General features: G+C 38.9%; 1 protein-coding gene across 1 annotated transcript; it reads right to left on the reverse strand.

Moving 5' to 3' along the window:
- Positions 1-542: 542 nt before the first annotated feature.
- Positions 543-16,486, reverse strand: LOC143858524 (putative E3 ubiquitin-protein ligase XBOS34). The gene is made up of 9 exons (XM_077369168.1): positions 16,182-16,486; positions 15,817-15,931; positions 12,807-12,887; positions 12,545-12,633; positions 12,327-12,418; positions 11,992-12,082; positions 7,282-7,381; positions 6,431-6,516; positions 543-1,643 (listed from the first exon to the last, which is right to left on the reverse strand). Exons 1-9 carry the CDS (start codon positions 16,281-16,283, stop codon positions 930-932), a joined length of 1,470 nt encoding a protein of 489 aa, XP_077225283.1. The 5' UTR covers positions 16,284-16,486; the 3' UTR covers positions 543-929.
- Between the last annotated feature and the right edge of the window lie 1,308 nt (positions 16,487-17,794).

Consider the following 17,794-nt stretch of genomic DNA (forward strand, 5'->3'; position numbering starts at 1 on the left):
CCTCAATTAGGGTAACAGGTTCAGTAACCAGACAATTAACAACTTTCCTCCTCTCATCTTCCACCAAGGTCCAATCCAAAAACAACCTTCTTAATCCTTCCAAAAAACTAAAACCTCCAAAACAACCCACAGAATACCACCAAAAAACATTTACACCGGAAAAAATAAGAACCCCACTTATTTAGAGCCTTAAGCTCCTTGCTGTCCCTACCTGGTGTCTTCCCCTTTTCTACCGCATCTCGCTTGTCTATGTCCAGAAGCATCTCCTTCGTTTTCTCCATGTTTTCCTCAAAGCCAATGCCCAGCGTCTTACCCATTTTTTACATCTCGTCAAATTCTTCCAGGAATGCCTGCTTCTCCTTGTCTAATACCTCCACATTTTCTTCCACCGAATCCTGAACATATATCTAATAATAATAACAACAAGCTAAGACAACAATGACTATTACTTTACATATGAATTATTTCCCTATATATTGGGTGGAGAACATCATGAATCACATATACATCAAAACAGTCGACTCCAAAACTCTACACAGATCTGAAACAGAAACCATTTGGCATCACAGTATACATGTATCTGTTTGGTCATCAGGTAAAGCTTCTCATCACTGAGAATAAAGAAAAGTTCATATCAAGGCCCTTCACCTTCATAGGAAGCCAACAGACAAAAGTCTACATATGTGAATAATAACAGGATGCACCAAAAACCTAAAACCGTCAAGCAAGAATTTGAACCTGCAACATTCCTGCTTTTGATGATACTAGAAGGCTCAGAGGTAGTTTGTACATTTGTGCACTTCATAGAAATGTAAAGAATTATAAACAGAGCGCCACTACCACAATACACATCATATACAAAGACTTACTTGCACCACTGAAAATTATATAAATTTCTGAACCCCAATCCATGTCTTCAGCATTGAGACTCAAACAGTGTAGAGCCTTATAACCTGATTGATCTTAGCACGGCAAACAGGGCAACCCCAATCTTTGGCTTTAACGTCATTCAAACACAACATGCAACCAACCACGTGACCACAGGGAACACATGCCCCCTCTTTCAAGGCATCCAAACAAATCACACACAAGTCAGAGGCACCATTTTCTTCCTTCAGTTCACTTGTTGCTGGTTTGATCTCCACCGTTGGCATGGATAAATCAATGGGGCTGGAATCGATCAAGGGATAGTGGATAGGGCTGTCATCTGGGATCTCCTCAGGAACTGCTGGAGCTGAAGGAATTGCAGTAGTTGTAGGAGGGATGCTTTGTGTCGATAATGCGACAACTGGTGTGGTATTTCGGCTATGGTCAAGCTGAGTTGGATTACCACTTGGCCCAGATGGCATATCCCAGCCATTATGTGAACTACTAGAAGAGTTGTCGGACCATCCCCCGCTACCCAATTCTGAAGGAGGTACAGTTCCTTCTGGTGGGACCCAACCATTGTGACTAGCAATGTCTGCAGAGTTTCCCCAACCATTTGTGTTGTTTATTTCAGTGCCCAGGTGGGTGTCAGGAAAGACTGGTGGTCGATCATCCACAGCCGACTGAAGAGAGGCACTGATGGCCATGGCTAACTCTAGATCCTCGGGAGCAGATGGTGGTGTAGTTGCAGGAATTGCTACATTGGGACAGTTTACCTGCAGACAAGATACAATCCCTCAATAAATCATAATTGTTGTGTCACAGTCTGCATGCAAGTCTAAATACTGATATTTACTTTTTCAGTCCCTCCACCGATACGTGAGACATGTGTTGGGCCTAAACCGGGATCACAGATTGGTGGCCCAGCAGATAAATATCCCCAATCACAACACACATGGATGAAAAATATAAAGGTATGTTAATTTCCATTCAGTGCATGAATGATATGATCAAAATTGGTAGATGAAATACCCGAAAGGAGTGTGTGTAATCAGTCGAATAAAGTCGTTCTTTTTCAAATCACCATGAGTATAGGTAAATAAAAGAATCAACATGTAATCGTTTTGAGAGAAGGAAAAGCTGCTTATCAAGTTGGTATATTCTTTGCAAGCTCGGTAAATAATCTGCGGAGAATTTATTAGTACATTGCCCTTTCTCCTATGGTCTTTGGATGTGCATCATCAAAAGCTTTGTGCTCTCATTGTCTTTCCAAAGCTTCAAAATGACATTCTTTTGGAGTGGAGTAGGGGACCTTTTGGAGAGGTGGGTCAGGCGATGTGGTGGCTGGTACCATTTGGCATCTATGGAAGTAAAGGAAGAACCACATATTCAAGGATAAAAGGCGAAATTAGGGCAAGATTGCTTTAAATATCGAGGCTGATCTTATCCACTAGTGTATAAGTGAAAAAGTCGTGACACTCTATAGACTATAGTGTTAGTGAGATTTACGAAATTGAAAGGTGATTGTGTTCGAAAAAAGTAAAAAAAAAAAAAAAAAGTGATGGTGGTCACCACCTCCTGCCGGATGGAATATAAATTGAACTCTGATGGGGAGCTCAGAAGGAAATCCGGGACGAGTGGGCATTCGGCCTATTCCGGAACTCTAGTGGGCATGCAATTCTATCATACTCAGAACCATAAGGGCTTGTGACTCTAACAAAGCGAGAACAAGAGAATTACTATGGGCTTGAGATGTTATCTGAAACATGGTTCGGGGCCTTTGATTATTGGAGGTGATTCGTCAAACTTCATAGCTTGGAACAGCAACAAAGCAATCGGTCCATGGCAGCTAGCAAACATCATCGAAGAAATAAGGGACCTTATCAAGCTGATTGAGCCTACGTTTCAGCATAGGCAACGATCAGCCAATGAAGATGTGGACAAACTAGCCAAAGATGGAACGGACAGAGGAAATGCAGATCATACCGCCGGTTCCTGGCATTGAGATGGGAGCATCAGTTGAATTGTGCCCTATTGTGCCTTCAGCGTGACTTAGGGTATGAGCTGAAGCACAGGCTGCCTCATTACATTAGCAATGAGGAAAGAGATTGGTGTGGCCACTGGATTGGAAAGGAAAATATATTTCTGCTGTAAATACACAAATGATGGCTACTGACTTTCAGAAATTATTTTCTGTATGTAGTTTTTTGGGGCATTAGCTGTATATGTCATACACTGGGACGCCTTGTCCTCATGGTTGTATTCTGGTTACAGCTATAAATAAACCAGTAATCTTTCAAACAAAAAGGAAGATAGGTAAAAGCATAAAAGTCAACCAAATCTGTTTTCAGTCTCGAGACCCGACAGATATAACTTTTGGCTTTTGTAGTTGACACCAAAATGAGAGCTGAATAAAAAGGTTCAAAGCCATTTGCCCGTACACATGACATATTGTTGCATACAGAATTCTGGATACCATTGAGTGACACATGTTATAAGTCTAAATGAAGTTCCTTTGCACATATACTGTCACATACAAGGGCGACCCAATGCACGAGGCTCCAGCCATTGCGGGGTCAGGCGAGGGCTTGATGTACACAGCCTTAACCCTGCTTTGCAGAGAGGCTGTTTCATTTGCACATATACGGTCATATGTGTGTGTGTGTAAAATTTTATATATATATATATATATATATATATATATATATATATATATATATATATATATATATATATATAATTTTACACACACACACACGCATAATCTATGTGTGTTGGGCAAACTCTGTACCCCATGTGATTTCTGTATCTTTTTCTTTTTTCTTTTTTTGAAAAGTGGCATTTCATTGAGATTAGATAAGCATTAGGGACGAGTAATCCCCCTACGTTACAAAATATCAATGGGGACTAGGATGGGCATACCCAACCAGAGAGGTCTTAAAATAAGCAAAAACAGTCATGCATCTTTTCCTTCCTTCGACTTTCCGTTAGCATGCACAATTACTTTACAGGATTCCACACAATTCTTCCTCCATCTTCATTAGTCCCTTCAGGATACCCTTTTAGATCTACAACCAGCTCTCCTATGCCGAGCACTTCTCCAACTCCTCCATGATATGCTTGATTGAGAAATCCGGCATGTCAATGAGGAGGTGAGCTGGCAGCCGATTCAAGAAAACAGGGTTTGTTCTGCTGGCAATCCTCTCCTCCACCAAACGGATGCCTACAATCTTGTTGGCTTCCCAGTTCAATCTCCTCACAGACCTTTCATCTCTTAGCATCAGTTGGAAGAAAGGATGATCGCACACCAACGAATGGGTATCCTTGACGGAATCTTTCACACAAAGTCTAAACATGGTGAAAGGTCGATCTGCAGCCTCAAGGTTAAATAATTCCCACTGTTTTTGGAGAAGATCCCCCGACAACTCTTTGTGGGTCAGATCAGTGATATAGGCCTTCTCTTCATCGTTGGTCATCATCCTCATTCTCATGAGAATGTTTTCTAGTACCATAATCTCCATAAGAGACCTCCTATTCCTGCCTCCAGAGGATGAAGAAATTTCGCTATCCATACCTGTTGGTTGAAGGTAAAATTGCCCACAAATCTAGTCCAAATACTTTGTTTTACTAATCGTATTGTTCTTCAAGCTCTATACCCCAGATGCCCTAGAAGGCCAGACCCAAGATGTTCCAAAACCCGCCCCCCTTTACAATAACAACAAACTACTAGGGGAAGAGAGAAGTGTCCAAAGGACAGGAAGACACAACGGTTAGGTTAAAGTGCCAAGGGAAATTTACAGCTCATTTCCAATTACCAAAAAGAAATAACTTTAACGAAGCTTGTACTCCACGAATGCACCTAAAGGCCTTGCACCATCTAGAACATACTAAAGGGTGGGCCCCCCGAACAAAACCGCGAGAATCTACAAGAGACAGAGGCTTAATGATGAATTAACCAAGAGCGAATCCCACTCTGGGAAGAGGGGAAGCTAATTTGATATGCTTTGGGAACCGATTGTTGTTGAGCCCACTTATAGCACCCACGGGCTTCTTCAAATAGATTGAACAAGATTTTGATCTTGCCACCTTCGCTTTGAGGTTTGAACCAGGGATGGTCTAGCCAGAGGCAAAATTCCTTGCTTTAACTTGGTAGGCACCTTTTTTTGTTTAACTTGGAAGATAGGTCCAACCACGATACTTTTCGCCCAAGGGTAGGAAGGTCAATTAACCCAGATCCTACTAAGGAAAGGCAGGAACGGATCTCACTTTCAGGTAAGGCGAGCCCAGGATCTATGTCAGATCCGACCTTGGGCAGCGCGCCTAGGACGATTCGAAATTTGAATTCAGATTAGGGGCCAAAAGCTCGCCGGAAGGCATTCTCGGTTGACCTTCTGTCGGCGGCAACGACGGAAAATCCAAGCCTGCAAAACCCAATGAGGATTTAGTCAAAGAATAGCCGTCTGATTTTTCCGGAATTCCAATCCCAATGGAATAGACATAGTCAAGAACCCGAATTTTAACAGATGACCACGAAAGCCAGGGGACCAAAATTTTGGCCGAAACAAAGCTCATACAATGTTGGTGACAACCTTCCATCTTTATTTCCAGGACCTAACCAAAAAGATTCCCTATAGCCTCCACAGTAGATTCAGCCCAAATATGTAATTGGATACCATAAAAATTAACCCACAAAGGTTCCTCTCCATGAATAACTTCCTTATTCCATGGTGAGAAGGAGCTCAAATGATTTCCCAGAGCTTCCAGGCCTTTGGAGAGGACCGGCAAGGCCTGCAACTCTGATTCGAATAAAAATAAGAATTCATCCTCTGCCAAGGTACAGGGGCACTTTAAGGATGGAATGTCCCAAAGCTTTTGTGCCCAATGCCAGAGGTCCTCTAAAGATCCTTTGTGGTTTTCTTTTTCCCTATCAAACAGGATTTAAGAGAATCCATTCGGATTTGTACTTCCCTACCCGAAATGGTTAAAGTCGGGTTACCTCCAGTCTCTTGTGAGGTGATTGTATCATAATCAGGCCAGCAATTGGTCTCACCAAGATCCCCTTCCAATCGAGGTAAGGGACGAGCATGGGGTGCCCAGGAGGAAGAGATCCTAAGCCGGCGACACCAGCGGCAATTATCCCTCCATTTGAAATTAAGGTACCTACAAGGAAAGCAGAACCAGTTTCCATGGGCAGAACCTACCTCTGATTTCGATCTCCCTTCAGGCGCAGCTCCTCCCCTAGACAGCCAGGCCGATTTCCTTTTATCTTGATTACATATTCTAGAACTTTTTTGCCATCTGAAATTTTGGTAACAGCAAAGGAGCACTGTCAATCCTCCGAACATCTCCCATCTCCCATCCGGTTTCCAAAAACGTTAATCTTCATTTCTTAGAATGAGGTTTACCAGCCATTTTGTATTCTTTATGAATAAACGTATTTTTTCTTTGCTTCAATACAATTCTTCATTACTGATTAAAACAAAAGATCATATAATGAAACATTTGTAGTATCTATAAAAGTAGAGCAAATTTATCATCTGAGAACTATTGATCACAACAGTACCTGTTGCAAACCTCTACAGGCATTATAAAACCACTGGATTTGCCACTTGTCACCCTCATTCCCAGATAAGAACTTAAATCGTGTTCCTGAATATGAGACAAAGATTAAAAAAAATCAAGTATAATTGAGCATATAAAAATTTGCATTCATAGTGTTAAACGATAAAATTTAGATAGAAACATGAAAATGGACCAATAGCTGAAAACTATATTATTTTTGCAGCATCACACTAGTAGTTCTAAACTTCTAATAGGCTACTGATATTGGCACTACCCTGTTTTGATAATGGGCCAAACTCACCTATCTTTTATTATTTAACCAGCTGTCAAAAGCTATTACAAATCGCAAAAAGTTCCCCACCTATTGTAGCTTATTTAGTGCATTAAAAGAGCGCTGGCAAAAAAAATAATCAGCAACCATTGATTTAGTACTTGATTTCAAAAAAAACCATTGATTTAGTACTATAGTTATCATCTACAGTGTAGAGAGCAGACTTCTATCAGGAATTTAAATTTTACCATGTAAGTTCTGCAAAGAAGTATTACAGAAATGACATAATAATGGCATGTTATGTTTAAGAAGCATTGGCACATTATGTCGAGGAGATGACCTACGTTATTAACTAAGAAGATATCTTTGAATATATAAAAATTGGATAAGATAAACAAGGTGGCTCATTTATAATCTTATAAGTGGTTGGTTTGGAAAAGGAGAGAGACCATTTTCTGTCACATGTTTTATACCAATATTTTATTAGTTAAACATGGTCATAAAGCAATATTTCAAAAGCTCCCCCATTACATGACCAGAATAAATTACTAAAGGTAATATTCTTAAATAAGAGAACTTACCGGTTGCTTTGTCAGAAATAGCCACGGCTGGAACTGGATGATTTAAATCTAATTCCTCAATTTTAACCTTCCAAAGTTGAATAACTGCACTAGGCAGAACCTGTCCTTCATCAAAAGCTCTTTCTCAACAAATTACAGAGTTTGTCCATTTCAAAAAAACAAATTACACAGTTTATGATATTGTTTTAGATAAGGAAATATCCAATCCTTGTTGAAGCAAAATTTGAAGAAAACTAATGCAGGATATGGCCATTAAAGTTACAAAACACAGCTAGCAGAATTGGTGTAAGCCGCTGCAAACTTAGGCAACAAAGACACGGTTTAAATTGATTTTGTAAGAATTCAAGCAAATTTGGGTCATTAATCATGGCTCAGTTGGAGCTCAAATTCTTCCCAGTCTGGTCTTTAGTTAATTCTCAATGTCTGCTCAGTTTGCCCAAAGTTTGTGCCCAGGTACATAAAATTTAAAAGGAAACCTATTTTTTTGCCACATACAATTTCCACTCAAGGTTAGAACTAAAAATGAAGACATCCGTAAAAAGGTGGGGATGGCACCAATTGAGGAGAAGATGAGAGAGCACTGCTTAAGATGGTTTGGACATATCCAACGTAGGCCTTTGGATGCTCCGGTGAGAAGAGGCGACTCGTGCCAAATTGATGGAGTAAAAAGAGGTAGGGCAGACCAAAAACAAATTGGGTAGAAACAGTGAGGAAAGACTTGATAGCTAGGAACATAACAGAGAACATGACCTTGGATAGGATAGAATGGAAGAAAATGATCCACGTAGAAGAACCCAACTACAGCCATGATTAGAGCCGGGTAGATTCCTTTCATCTTTTTTATGAAATTTTTCTAAAGGATTCATTTAGCCGACCACAACTAGTTTGGGACAAAGGCTTTGTTGAGTTCAGTTGTAATACAATTTCCACTCAAAATTTATTCTTAAATTTCAAAAATTGCCACCACCTTCTTATATCATTTTTTCTTCCCAAAATAGCATTTGTCTTTGCCAGTCTTTTATATTTTCCCTCTTTATAATTTTTTTTTAATGGTATTTTCTTCCGTTATAATTTTTTTTGAAATTGTCTTTTCTTTTCTTTTTCTTTTTTTGAGAATTTTTCTTCCTTTATAATGAACCATCTTAAGTTCTTAACAACTAAAATACAAAGAAAGAAAAAATTCTCATTTTTTTCTTTCTGCACAAAAGCCAGTTGACACAAAGGGATTGATATTCTGACCTTGCAAAGAAAATCAAGTGCATCTCCGGAGAAAAAAAAACTAATTATAGTTGAAAGTTGGTTCGACACATCAACCTAGTAGGGAGTGTCTACAAAATCTTCGCTAAAGTCCTCTCAAACATGCTAAGGAGTGTATTGAAAGATCATTTATAATGTCCAAAAGTGTATTCATTAAAGGTATACAGATCCTTGACGGCGCCCTACTGGAAAATGTCTAAAAGTGTATTCATTAGAGGTATACGGATCATTTATAATGTCCAAAAATTGCCACCACCTTCTTATATCATTTTTTCTTCCCAAAATAAAATTTGACTTTGCCAGTCTTTTATATTTTCCCCCATTATAATTTTTTTTAATGGTATTTTCTTCCTTTATAATTTCTTTTTCTTTTTCTTTTTTTTTTGAAAATTTTTCTTCCTTCATAATGAACCATCTTAAATTCTTAACAACTAAAATACAAAGAAAGAAAAAATTCTCATTTTATTCTTTCTGCACATAAGCCAGTTGACACAAAGGGATTGATATTCTGACCTTGCAAAGAAAATCAAGTGCATCTCCAGAGAAAAAAAATTAATTATAGTTGAAAGTTGGTTCGACACATCAACCTAGTAGGGATTGTCTACAAAATCTTCGCTAAAGTCCTCTCAAACATGTTAAGGAGTGTATTGAAAGATCATTTATAATGTCCAAAAGTGTATTCATTAAAGGTATACAGATCCTTGATGGCGCCCTACTAGAAAATGAATGCATTAATTACTATCATATAGTGGGCAAATCCGGAGTCCTCTGTAAGGTTGACATGGAAAAAGCATATGTCAGTAGAATGGAATTGCATAAACTACATTTTGAGAAGGATGGGCATTGGAGGAATATGAAGAGGTTGGATGTTGTAGCGCATGTCGTCTGTACTCTATATGGTGTTTGAATGATTAATGGGACTCCAAAAGGCAAAGCCTTTGTAAGGGAGATCCTTTATCCTCATTCCTCTTTATGATTCCGTTGGAGGGTCTGAGTCAGATGATCGACAAGGCCAAATCAAGAGGTCTAATCGAAAGTTTCAAAAATTGGTCAACCATAGGTTGAAATATCATACCTACAATGTGCAGATGAACAACCTTCTGTTCAGTAGTCCTGAAGGTTGTTCTATGGTGTTTCAAGGCAATGTTGGGTCAGAGGGTAAACTTCTCTAAATCCCTAGTTATGGGGGTGAGGCTGAAAGATCCAGATATTGGGATGTTCGCTGATATCATAGGATGACAGCATCTATTAAATCTATAGAACTTTATCAAAAAAAAAAAAAAAAATTCTATTCTATCTACAGAACTTTTTGTAATTAATACAGATACTCAACTCAATTCAACTCAACTAAGCCTTGTCCCAAAACTAGTTGGGTTCGGCTGTAATTAATACAGGTACGATTATAAAAAATGGGAAATGATAAATGCGCCCCTTTTAATCACTTGGGGACACCCAGCTAGAGTGTATCTATGACTGCAAAGGGGCTGATGTACTTCACATTTGCCGGAAATAAGTGACCTGATTGCCACGTATATTGCACAGCTAGAGTGTATCTATGACTGCAAAGGGGCTGTGTACTTCACATTTGAAGAAATGAAGTGAACTGATTTCCACATACAATGCAGCAGGGTGTCCCAAGTGAAAAAGGGGCGCATTTATCATTTCTGTAAAAAATCATATGAGAATCTATGATCCAAACACATCCTGAATAAGCTCATGTATCTGTCTCTTCAAAGCATGAACTGAGCTATGTATCTGTCTGTTCAAAGCATGAACTGAGCAACTAATGTCTGCCCCCAATGACAACCTATGTCACAAATATCGTTCTAAGGACTCTCTTGGCCAGGGAAAATATCGGGATGTTTTTCGGGTTTATATCGGGAAAAATCGATAAAAATAAAATTATTTAAAAAGTATATAAATATATAAATTTTAAGAAAATATAAAATAAAAATATCGTAAAAATATCAGGATACTACCATGATATTATCACGATATTTTATGATAAAAATGCAAATATCACTATATGTTTAAAATCTTGGGATTATTTCAGGATTTTGTCGTTTATCAAAGAGTCGTGATAAAAACGCAATATTTTGAAATTATCGGAGATATTTGTGACATAGATGACAACTAGACCTTCAACCACACACTGTACGCCAATATGAATTGGACTTTAGCTGATGTGAACTATAAGAGGTAGGCACCTTTTTTTTTAAATGGTAAGAAGATTTTGTTAAATAGAAGTTATCATGGAGGGAGTCACCCTCCATGATCACTCTATCCAAAGAATCTCTCGCTAATCCCTTAGGAAGCACGGGTACTCTCCTGAGGCTCCCGTACCTGACACGTATGGGGTGCGGGTACATTCAGGTACGCCCTGGGTACGTACTCCAATGTTTTAAAAAAAAACCCAATTTTGGTTGCTGGGTGCGTGTCGGGTGCGTTTAGGGTGCACACCCACGCGTACCCGACACCTCCTGCTTCTCTTATCTGGTGTAAATCCTTCCTGTGCTTCTTCTCTCTCCTCTCATGTACTTATTATTTACATGTAAACAATTTAAGTAAATGTCCATTTACTTAACATTTACATGTAAATAACGGAATACTCCTCATTTGGATTTATTAAAAATAGTTTAAGACCCAAATCTAAAAGGAAAAAAAGTCAACTCTTCTGTTTTAATACAAAATCCGAAGAAAAAGGGTCGGGTCAAAATTTAACTTTCTTAACTTCCAAACGGTGGGGTATTTTTCAAATTTTAAAAATTCATAAAATCTATCATGTCCAAACATTATTAAATCCCAAAAGCCCGGTATAAAAAATCTCATAATTTGGTCTCTAAAAATAATTCACCTTGTCAGGCACTGGTCAACACACTAGCGACCGACTTTTTTTCTAATGAATGATGTATTGATGCCTCATGTTATGAAATATGAAACCTAATCACTTATGAAATGAAAAGTAATATTAGAATTTTCCATTTTGGTGATGTTATTGTTATTTGATTGCTCTACAATTTTATTTTTTATTTTTTATAAATATATAATAAAATATTAAAATATATTATTATATTCGGCGTACCCGAACGTACCCACACCCTCTTTTTTTTTAAATCACGTACCCATGTCGTGTCGTACCCGTACCCGTGCTTCATAGCTAATCCCTCCCTAGCGAATCTCTCGCTAATACGTAGGCAAGTATATAGGAAGAACATAGAAATGGATAATTTTGAAGTAGAAAAAGAAAGACTATTATTGCAAACTCCTACAGACCGAAAGAGTGAGATAAGTGTTTCCAATGACAATTAATTTAAATATGAGCTAAACACTAGAATAGTAATAGATTGTATAAACTAACTGCAATGGAGGAAAATAGCTAAGGAAAATCATTATCAATAACAACTAGATAATCCAATCTTTTTGCTAATATGAAGAGTTTGGGCTCCGTTATACCTGCTGTACAGGTCCTCCAGGATATATAGCAAGCTCAAATTTGGGAAGCTCATGACGGTTACGAGAGGCGCAGGGTATGACCACAGCCCAACTGTAAATAATGCCATTCGAGTCAGCATAAATACGAAGTCAACTCTCAGAACTGCTTAATAGCAAGATAGCAACAATGCAAGATCAAAATAGCACAGAAAACAAACTTCCACTCTGTAAGAAAATTCAGCCCTTTTATATACACTGCTCACGATAAAAACTTTACATAAATAAAGAGAAGAATGCAGTAGCAAAAAAGATCCCAAATGTCAACAAAAGTCAATAGATCTCAATAGTACACCCACATTTTCCGTGATACCAATTTAGGAGCTAATGTTTCCAGAAAGCCCAACCCATTCAGCTCCCGCAGCCAACCAGAGAAAAGGAAGATGCTGCTCTGAGTACAAGTTGATCAAAAATGTCTTTAGCTGAAGAAATCATAAGCAAAATGCATGCACGCATAGATAACCTATTAAAATTAGAACCAGAGAATTTGTGTAGAACTTATGGATACGTGGCAAACCTCGATGGCACTGACAACTTTGGTATGTCCCTTTGCTCTAGCCATATAGAGAGCAGTATGACAATCATCATTCAGAGCCAAAGCATTTGCTGCAATGTTTTAACATCCAATCACCTATTAATATCATTATTTTTTTAATGGCACCAATTAATATCATTATTACAAACTGAAGAATAACGAAAATGCCCTAGCTCCCGCAAAAACCTTATAATCTAAACACCTTAGCACATTGCTCAAACCATATGAAGTCAACAAAATGTACCTCCGTGAGAAAGAAGTAATGTAACAGTTTGCTCCAGGCCTCTTTTTGCAGCATGATGTAAAGGAGTTCCTGCATGAGACCCTACAGTACATAAAGAGGTATGAGAGCCATGGTTTGATCATTTACAAGTACTCCTGAGTCCCGATCTTACTTTCAAGTTTCAATTGATCTAAATAAAAAAGGTGTCTTACATGATATTTCCACATGGGGCTGATATTTCCTTTCACTTTTGTTGCCTTTCCACCCCTTTACCCTCTTAGCCGGTGCCTTTTTGCCCCATTACATTCAAAGCAGGTAAGCAAACCTTTATTTAATTCTTTTATAGGTCAAATCAAAGTGTTTTAAAGAATCGCCCTTGGGGCGATATGGGGAAATGATGCGGGTGCGGGTCCACGGGTCGGGTGAGGAAATGACCCGCATTTTTGCGGGTCAGAATTTAGGTGACCCGCGCGGCCCGCGGGTGGGCCGGGTCATGCCCCCGCAAATATGGATTGTAATAATTATCTGGATTTGACCGCATCTGTTTTTCAGGTAATTGTCATAACTTTTTATGTTTTATTGGTATTTTTTTCGTAATTTTATAACTGTATAACCATTTGTAGGTAATTTTTCATCTAAAACTTTATAATTTAGCAATTTTACTTTTTCTCTGTAATGATTACTTTTTTTTTGTTTTTTTGTTTGGTAGCAACATTTGCCATGTGCTTATATTTGCACCCCGATGACGCCACATGCCGAGAAGTTCCCGGAGGAGAAGTTTGGTAGCAAATTGTTATAAAATAAAAAACATAAGAAAATGTTATCAACACTCTGTTTTCTTATGACCGCACTCTCACTTTATTAAAAGTATGGTATGGCCCACACCATAGGATGATCCAAACCGTCCATTAGATGGGCCATAGCCTAAATAGGTTATGCTCCAAAAATCATTTCCATAGGATGATCCTAACCCTCCAATCTGAATGTTAGAGGGTTGATCCTAACCCTCTATAGATCGGAGGGTTAGAATCAACCAATGGAAATAATTTTGGGGGATAACCTATTTAGGATATGGCCCATCTAATGGACGGTTTGGATAATCCTATGGTGCGGGCCATACCGTACTTCCATACCGTACTTTGATAAAGTGAGAGTTCCCTCTAAAAAAACAGTACTGCTGAGTGATGATGACATTCTAAAAAAAAAGATTAAAAAAATGCGGGTGCCCGCGGGTTGACCCGACCCGACCCATGTTTTTGCGGGTTGGGTCACCCGCGGGTTAGATTTTCACGGGTCACTAAAACTTAGACCCGTGCCCGCAAATTTGCGGGTGGGTCGGGTCGACCCACGGGCACGGGTAGCTTTTGCCAGGTCTAGTGGGCAGCGAAGGCTAGGAGTTGGAACTGTGGCTGGGAGTTGGGGGCATCGTGGGGGGGGGGGGGGGGGGAGTGGTGTGTTGTGTGTGACAGCGTAAGGCTGGGAGTTGGGAGTGTGGGTGGGTTTGGTACGGATGGAACGATAAAGGGTGCATTAGAAATTAGATGACGGATGGAGATGACGCAGCGACATTGTTGATTACCAGCGACGATAACGTAATGTAGCAATGGCAAGCAGCGAATATGACACACCATATGTGTGTCAGTTGATGGACTACGGACAAAAACAAACTCCATTATTCGCTTGTGAAAAGTAGGTGAAGGTCAGGTCAGAAAGCTCTGCCTGTGGTGAGCAATGATGGGTTTGGCTTCTTGGCCCTTTTTCTCTTGCCTGCAGAAAGTGGAAAGAGGAGAACCAATGGTGTGAGGCAACGATAACCAAAATCTCCCTCCCTAGTGCTGGATCAAGACATCATTGGTTGCCAGAGCACCCATTGAGGTTTCCTACACTGTTTTAGTAACTCTCCTAACTATTCAATTTTCCCCTCAACATCTACTTTCTCCAGCGAAATTTCCATTAGGTTGTGGCCTTTCGATTAGCAAGAAAACAAGAAATATATGAAGATTTTCCCATATCTCAGCGGCTGGAGTTTTTACTGTGTTGTGGTTGGGAGAGAGGAAAAAGGAAGCTAGCCAAGTACTTTCCCTTCGTTTTTTGCTAAGATATGTATTAAATAAAGAACTCAATTCACTGGCTGGGGCAACCAATACCGTACCAGTGTGTCTTTATATAAAAAAGGACAAAATGGGGGTGGGGAGAAGTTGGGGGTGGAGATGGTCCAGAAGAGGATGGAAATATCACTTCCCTCTCAGGAAATTTTCAGTTCAATACAATGAAGAATGAGGTTTATATGCTTCCAAGTGGTCAACAATAGTACAAGAGGACAATGAATTGAGGTTAACTAAGATCCATATTTCACAATAAGCTTCAAAAAATTATTTTTGCCAATTTTGTAGCACTTACACTACCTAACTAACATATGAAAAAAAAGGATGGGAGAAAAGCAAAGCAGTAAACATATCAGTTCATATTCAAGATCCCCATAATTTCAGTTTTGTGGAATCCTTGGGATAAAGCTTGGAAATTTCAGTCTAATAGTTCCCAGAGGCAGAGTGTTCAATTTTTCAGGTACAAATATAATCCTGGGCTTTTTCCATCTTATTTCATGGTTTGTCTTGGTACAACGGTAAGGTTGCTCCATTGTGACCTGGTGGTCACGGGTTCGAGTCATGGAAACAGCCTCTCTGCAAAGCAGGGGTAACAAGCAGGGGTAACGCTGCGTACATCTAGGCCTCCCCAAACCCTGCAATGGCGGGAGCCTCGTGCACTGGGCCGCCCTTTTTTTATTTCACGTTTTGTCTTGGTATATTACAGGTATAGCAGAGAATGAACTGGGCATGAAAACAAGAAACACGAACCAAGCACATACTCAATACGTAACAATCATTAGATTAATCAAACTAAAAACATAACTTTGGTAATTGAATCACCCAATCCACCAAAAGAAATCATATCAGAAATTGAAATGATTAGGAGAAGAAAAAAAAGGTAAATATAATAGAATTAGAATGAATTAAAACGATAATAGTCATACCTGGGCGGTAAGCATTCACATTGGCACCCAATTCGATTAGAGTTTTAGCAATAAGAAAACCATTAGGCATCATGCAAGCTACAATCAGAGGAGTTTTTCCTTCTTTGTCAGTCCACTGCACAAAATTTATCATGTCATGTAACTTCCTCCACTAATAACATACATAGATATCAGAGTTTTGCTAATGTAATCTCCCCCCGCTCTTTGCAATTTACAAAATATAGCGTGCCACAACATAATTTATAACTAATTCATGCTACAGTTGAACAATACATAGGTCTAATCTCTAAACAATCGGAACGAATGTGAAAATCCTCTAAATCAAGCTAGAACAAAGGCTTAAAACCAAATGCAATGTCATATACCTCAAGGCCTGCACCTTCACCACGAAGAACTTTGATTCCTTCTATGTTTCCATAACTGACCTGCTGATAAAGCAGCTCGTCTTTGGATTGAGTTTGTCCCATTTTTCTCACTTCAGAAACAAAACCCTAAAATCGTACACAAAATTTCCACAAAACAAACCCTAAGATTTGATTTCTCAGAGTATTTTGAAAAGAGAAACTAAATGCAGAGTCAAACAAATTGATTTAGTCCAGCAAAAACGTGGGATTTGTCTAATTCTAGTCAATCTGCTTCCAGTTGATGAGTCCATCGGACCTTGGACTCTTTTTTTGCCGGACTACTATGGTCCCTGTCGTTTATTAATGGGCTTTTGAAGAAGGCCCACCAATTTTACTATGCAATTTCGGCCGAAATTTGGGGAAAAAAAAAACTGAATTACCTTTTTTAATTCGAAATTTCGGAAATTTTGTAAAATTTTGAAAACAAAATTCATTTTCTTCATAAAATTTCGGGCTTTGGGGATTTCAGTTTCGGTCCTAGGTTTCCATAATATGCAGTTCCTCTATAGATCAGAGGGTTCGGATGATTTTTTGGCCACAACCTATTTACACTGTGGCCCATCAAATGAAAAATAACCATACAAGCTATATTATACCACATAAAATCTCATCCTCCGGTGTGCCAATCAAATAGGCTGTTTGGATCATCCTACAGTGTGCTCATCAAATGAAAAATACTTATACCACATAAAAGAGATGTTGCAATAATAAAAGTTGCCTTTGCGGTAAAAAGGGTAAAAGAAATAATTGAAGAGGAAAGTGTTCCTAAGCTATAACTTATCTTAGCTTATCTTAGCTTATCTAAGCTATAGCTCAAAAACACATGTGGCCCCACATTTTTTAGGGGATCCAAAGCATTCATTTGGAAGGCCCTTTCATGGATAGAGTGTGTACCAAAAATTAGCCGTATAGGATCATCCTAACCTTTGATAATCAAAGGTGGAGTGGAAAATGGACAGACACTGTGTGTCCATGTTTCTGCCCATTTTTCCCCTCAACAGCATGGAAGGGCCGTCCAAATGAATGTTTTGGATCCCAAAAAATGTAGAGCCACATGTGTTTTTGAGCTATAGCTCAGATAAGCTTATCTAAGCTATAGCTTAGGAACACTTTCCTCATAATTAACAAATCTGCATCTGCATCATTAACAAAGCAAAATTTTTCACTGCTAACTATATTTGATGCAAAACAGGACCTTAGTGCTACGGCATGATTATATTCTTATGGGTAACATTGATTCAAGGCTTTTCTTGTGTATAAAAAAAGATACAAAATTTGAGAAATATTTTTCCTTGCCAAAGCACACACCGATTTGTGTTAGGTGGAAACATTGGGTCTAAAATCCTTTATGTCCATTGGGTCAAGCATGTACGTTATGAGCCCAGGGGCCCCCCTAAATATTTTTGGCCATCACAAATCCAGTTATTTTGGGGGAGAGAACTTGACGAGGGATGTACCAATACAAACCCGCCAAGCACTGAATTTGAGTCACGTTTGAAATGGAATCCAGACAATTGAGGGAAGAAATAGTTGTGATGAGAACTTTTTAAGGCTCCGTTTGGTTGCCTTGATGA

The sequence above is a fragment of the Tasmannia lanceolata genome, unplaced genomic scaffold (genome assembly GCF_043159265.1).
Source record: "Tasmannia lanceolata isolate RefF3 unplaced genomic scaffold, GAP_Taslan_0.1 ptg000026l, whole genome shotgun sequence".
Lineage (NCBI taxonomy): Eukaryota > Viridiplantae > Streptophyta > Magnoliopsida > Canellales > Winteraceae > Tasmannia > Tasmannia lanceolata.

What these genes read in the sequence shown, in the direction of transcription:
- LOC143858524 (XM_077369168.1), bottom strand. Translation starts at nt 16,283, where the DNA reads ATGGGACAAACTCAATCCAAAGACGAGCTGCTTTATCAGCAGGTCAGT. An exon ending in GTGAAGGTGCAGGCCTTGAG is followed by an intron (nt 15,932 to 16,181) that starts GTATATGACATT and finishes AATTTTGTGCAG; the next exon opens with TGGACTGACAAAGAAGGAAA. An exon ending in AAATTGGTATCACGGAAAAT is followed by an intron (nt 12,083 to 12,326) that starts GTGGGTGTACTA and finishes CATTATTTACAG; the next exon opens with TTGGGCTGTGGTCATACCCT.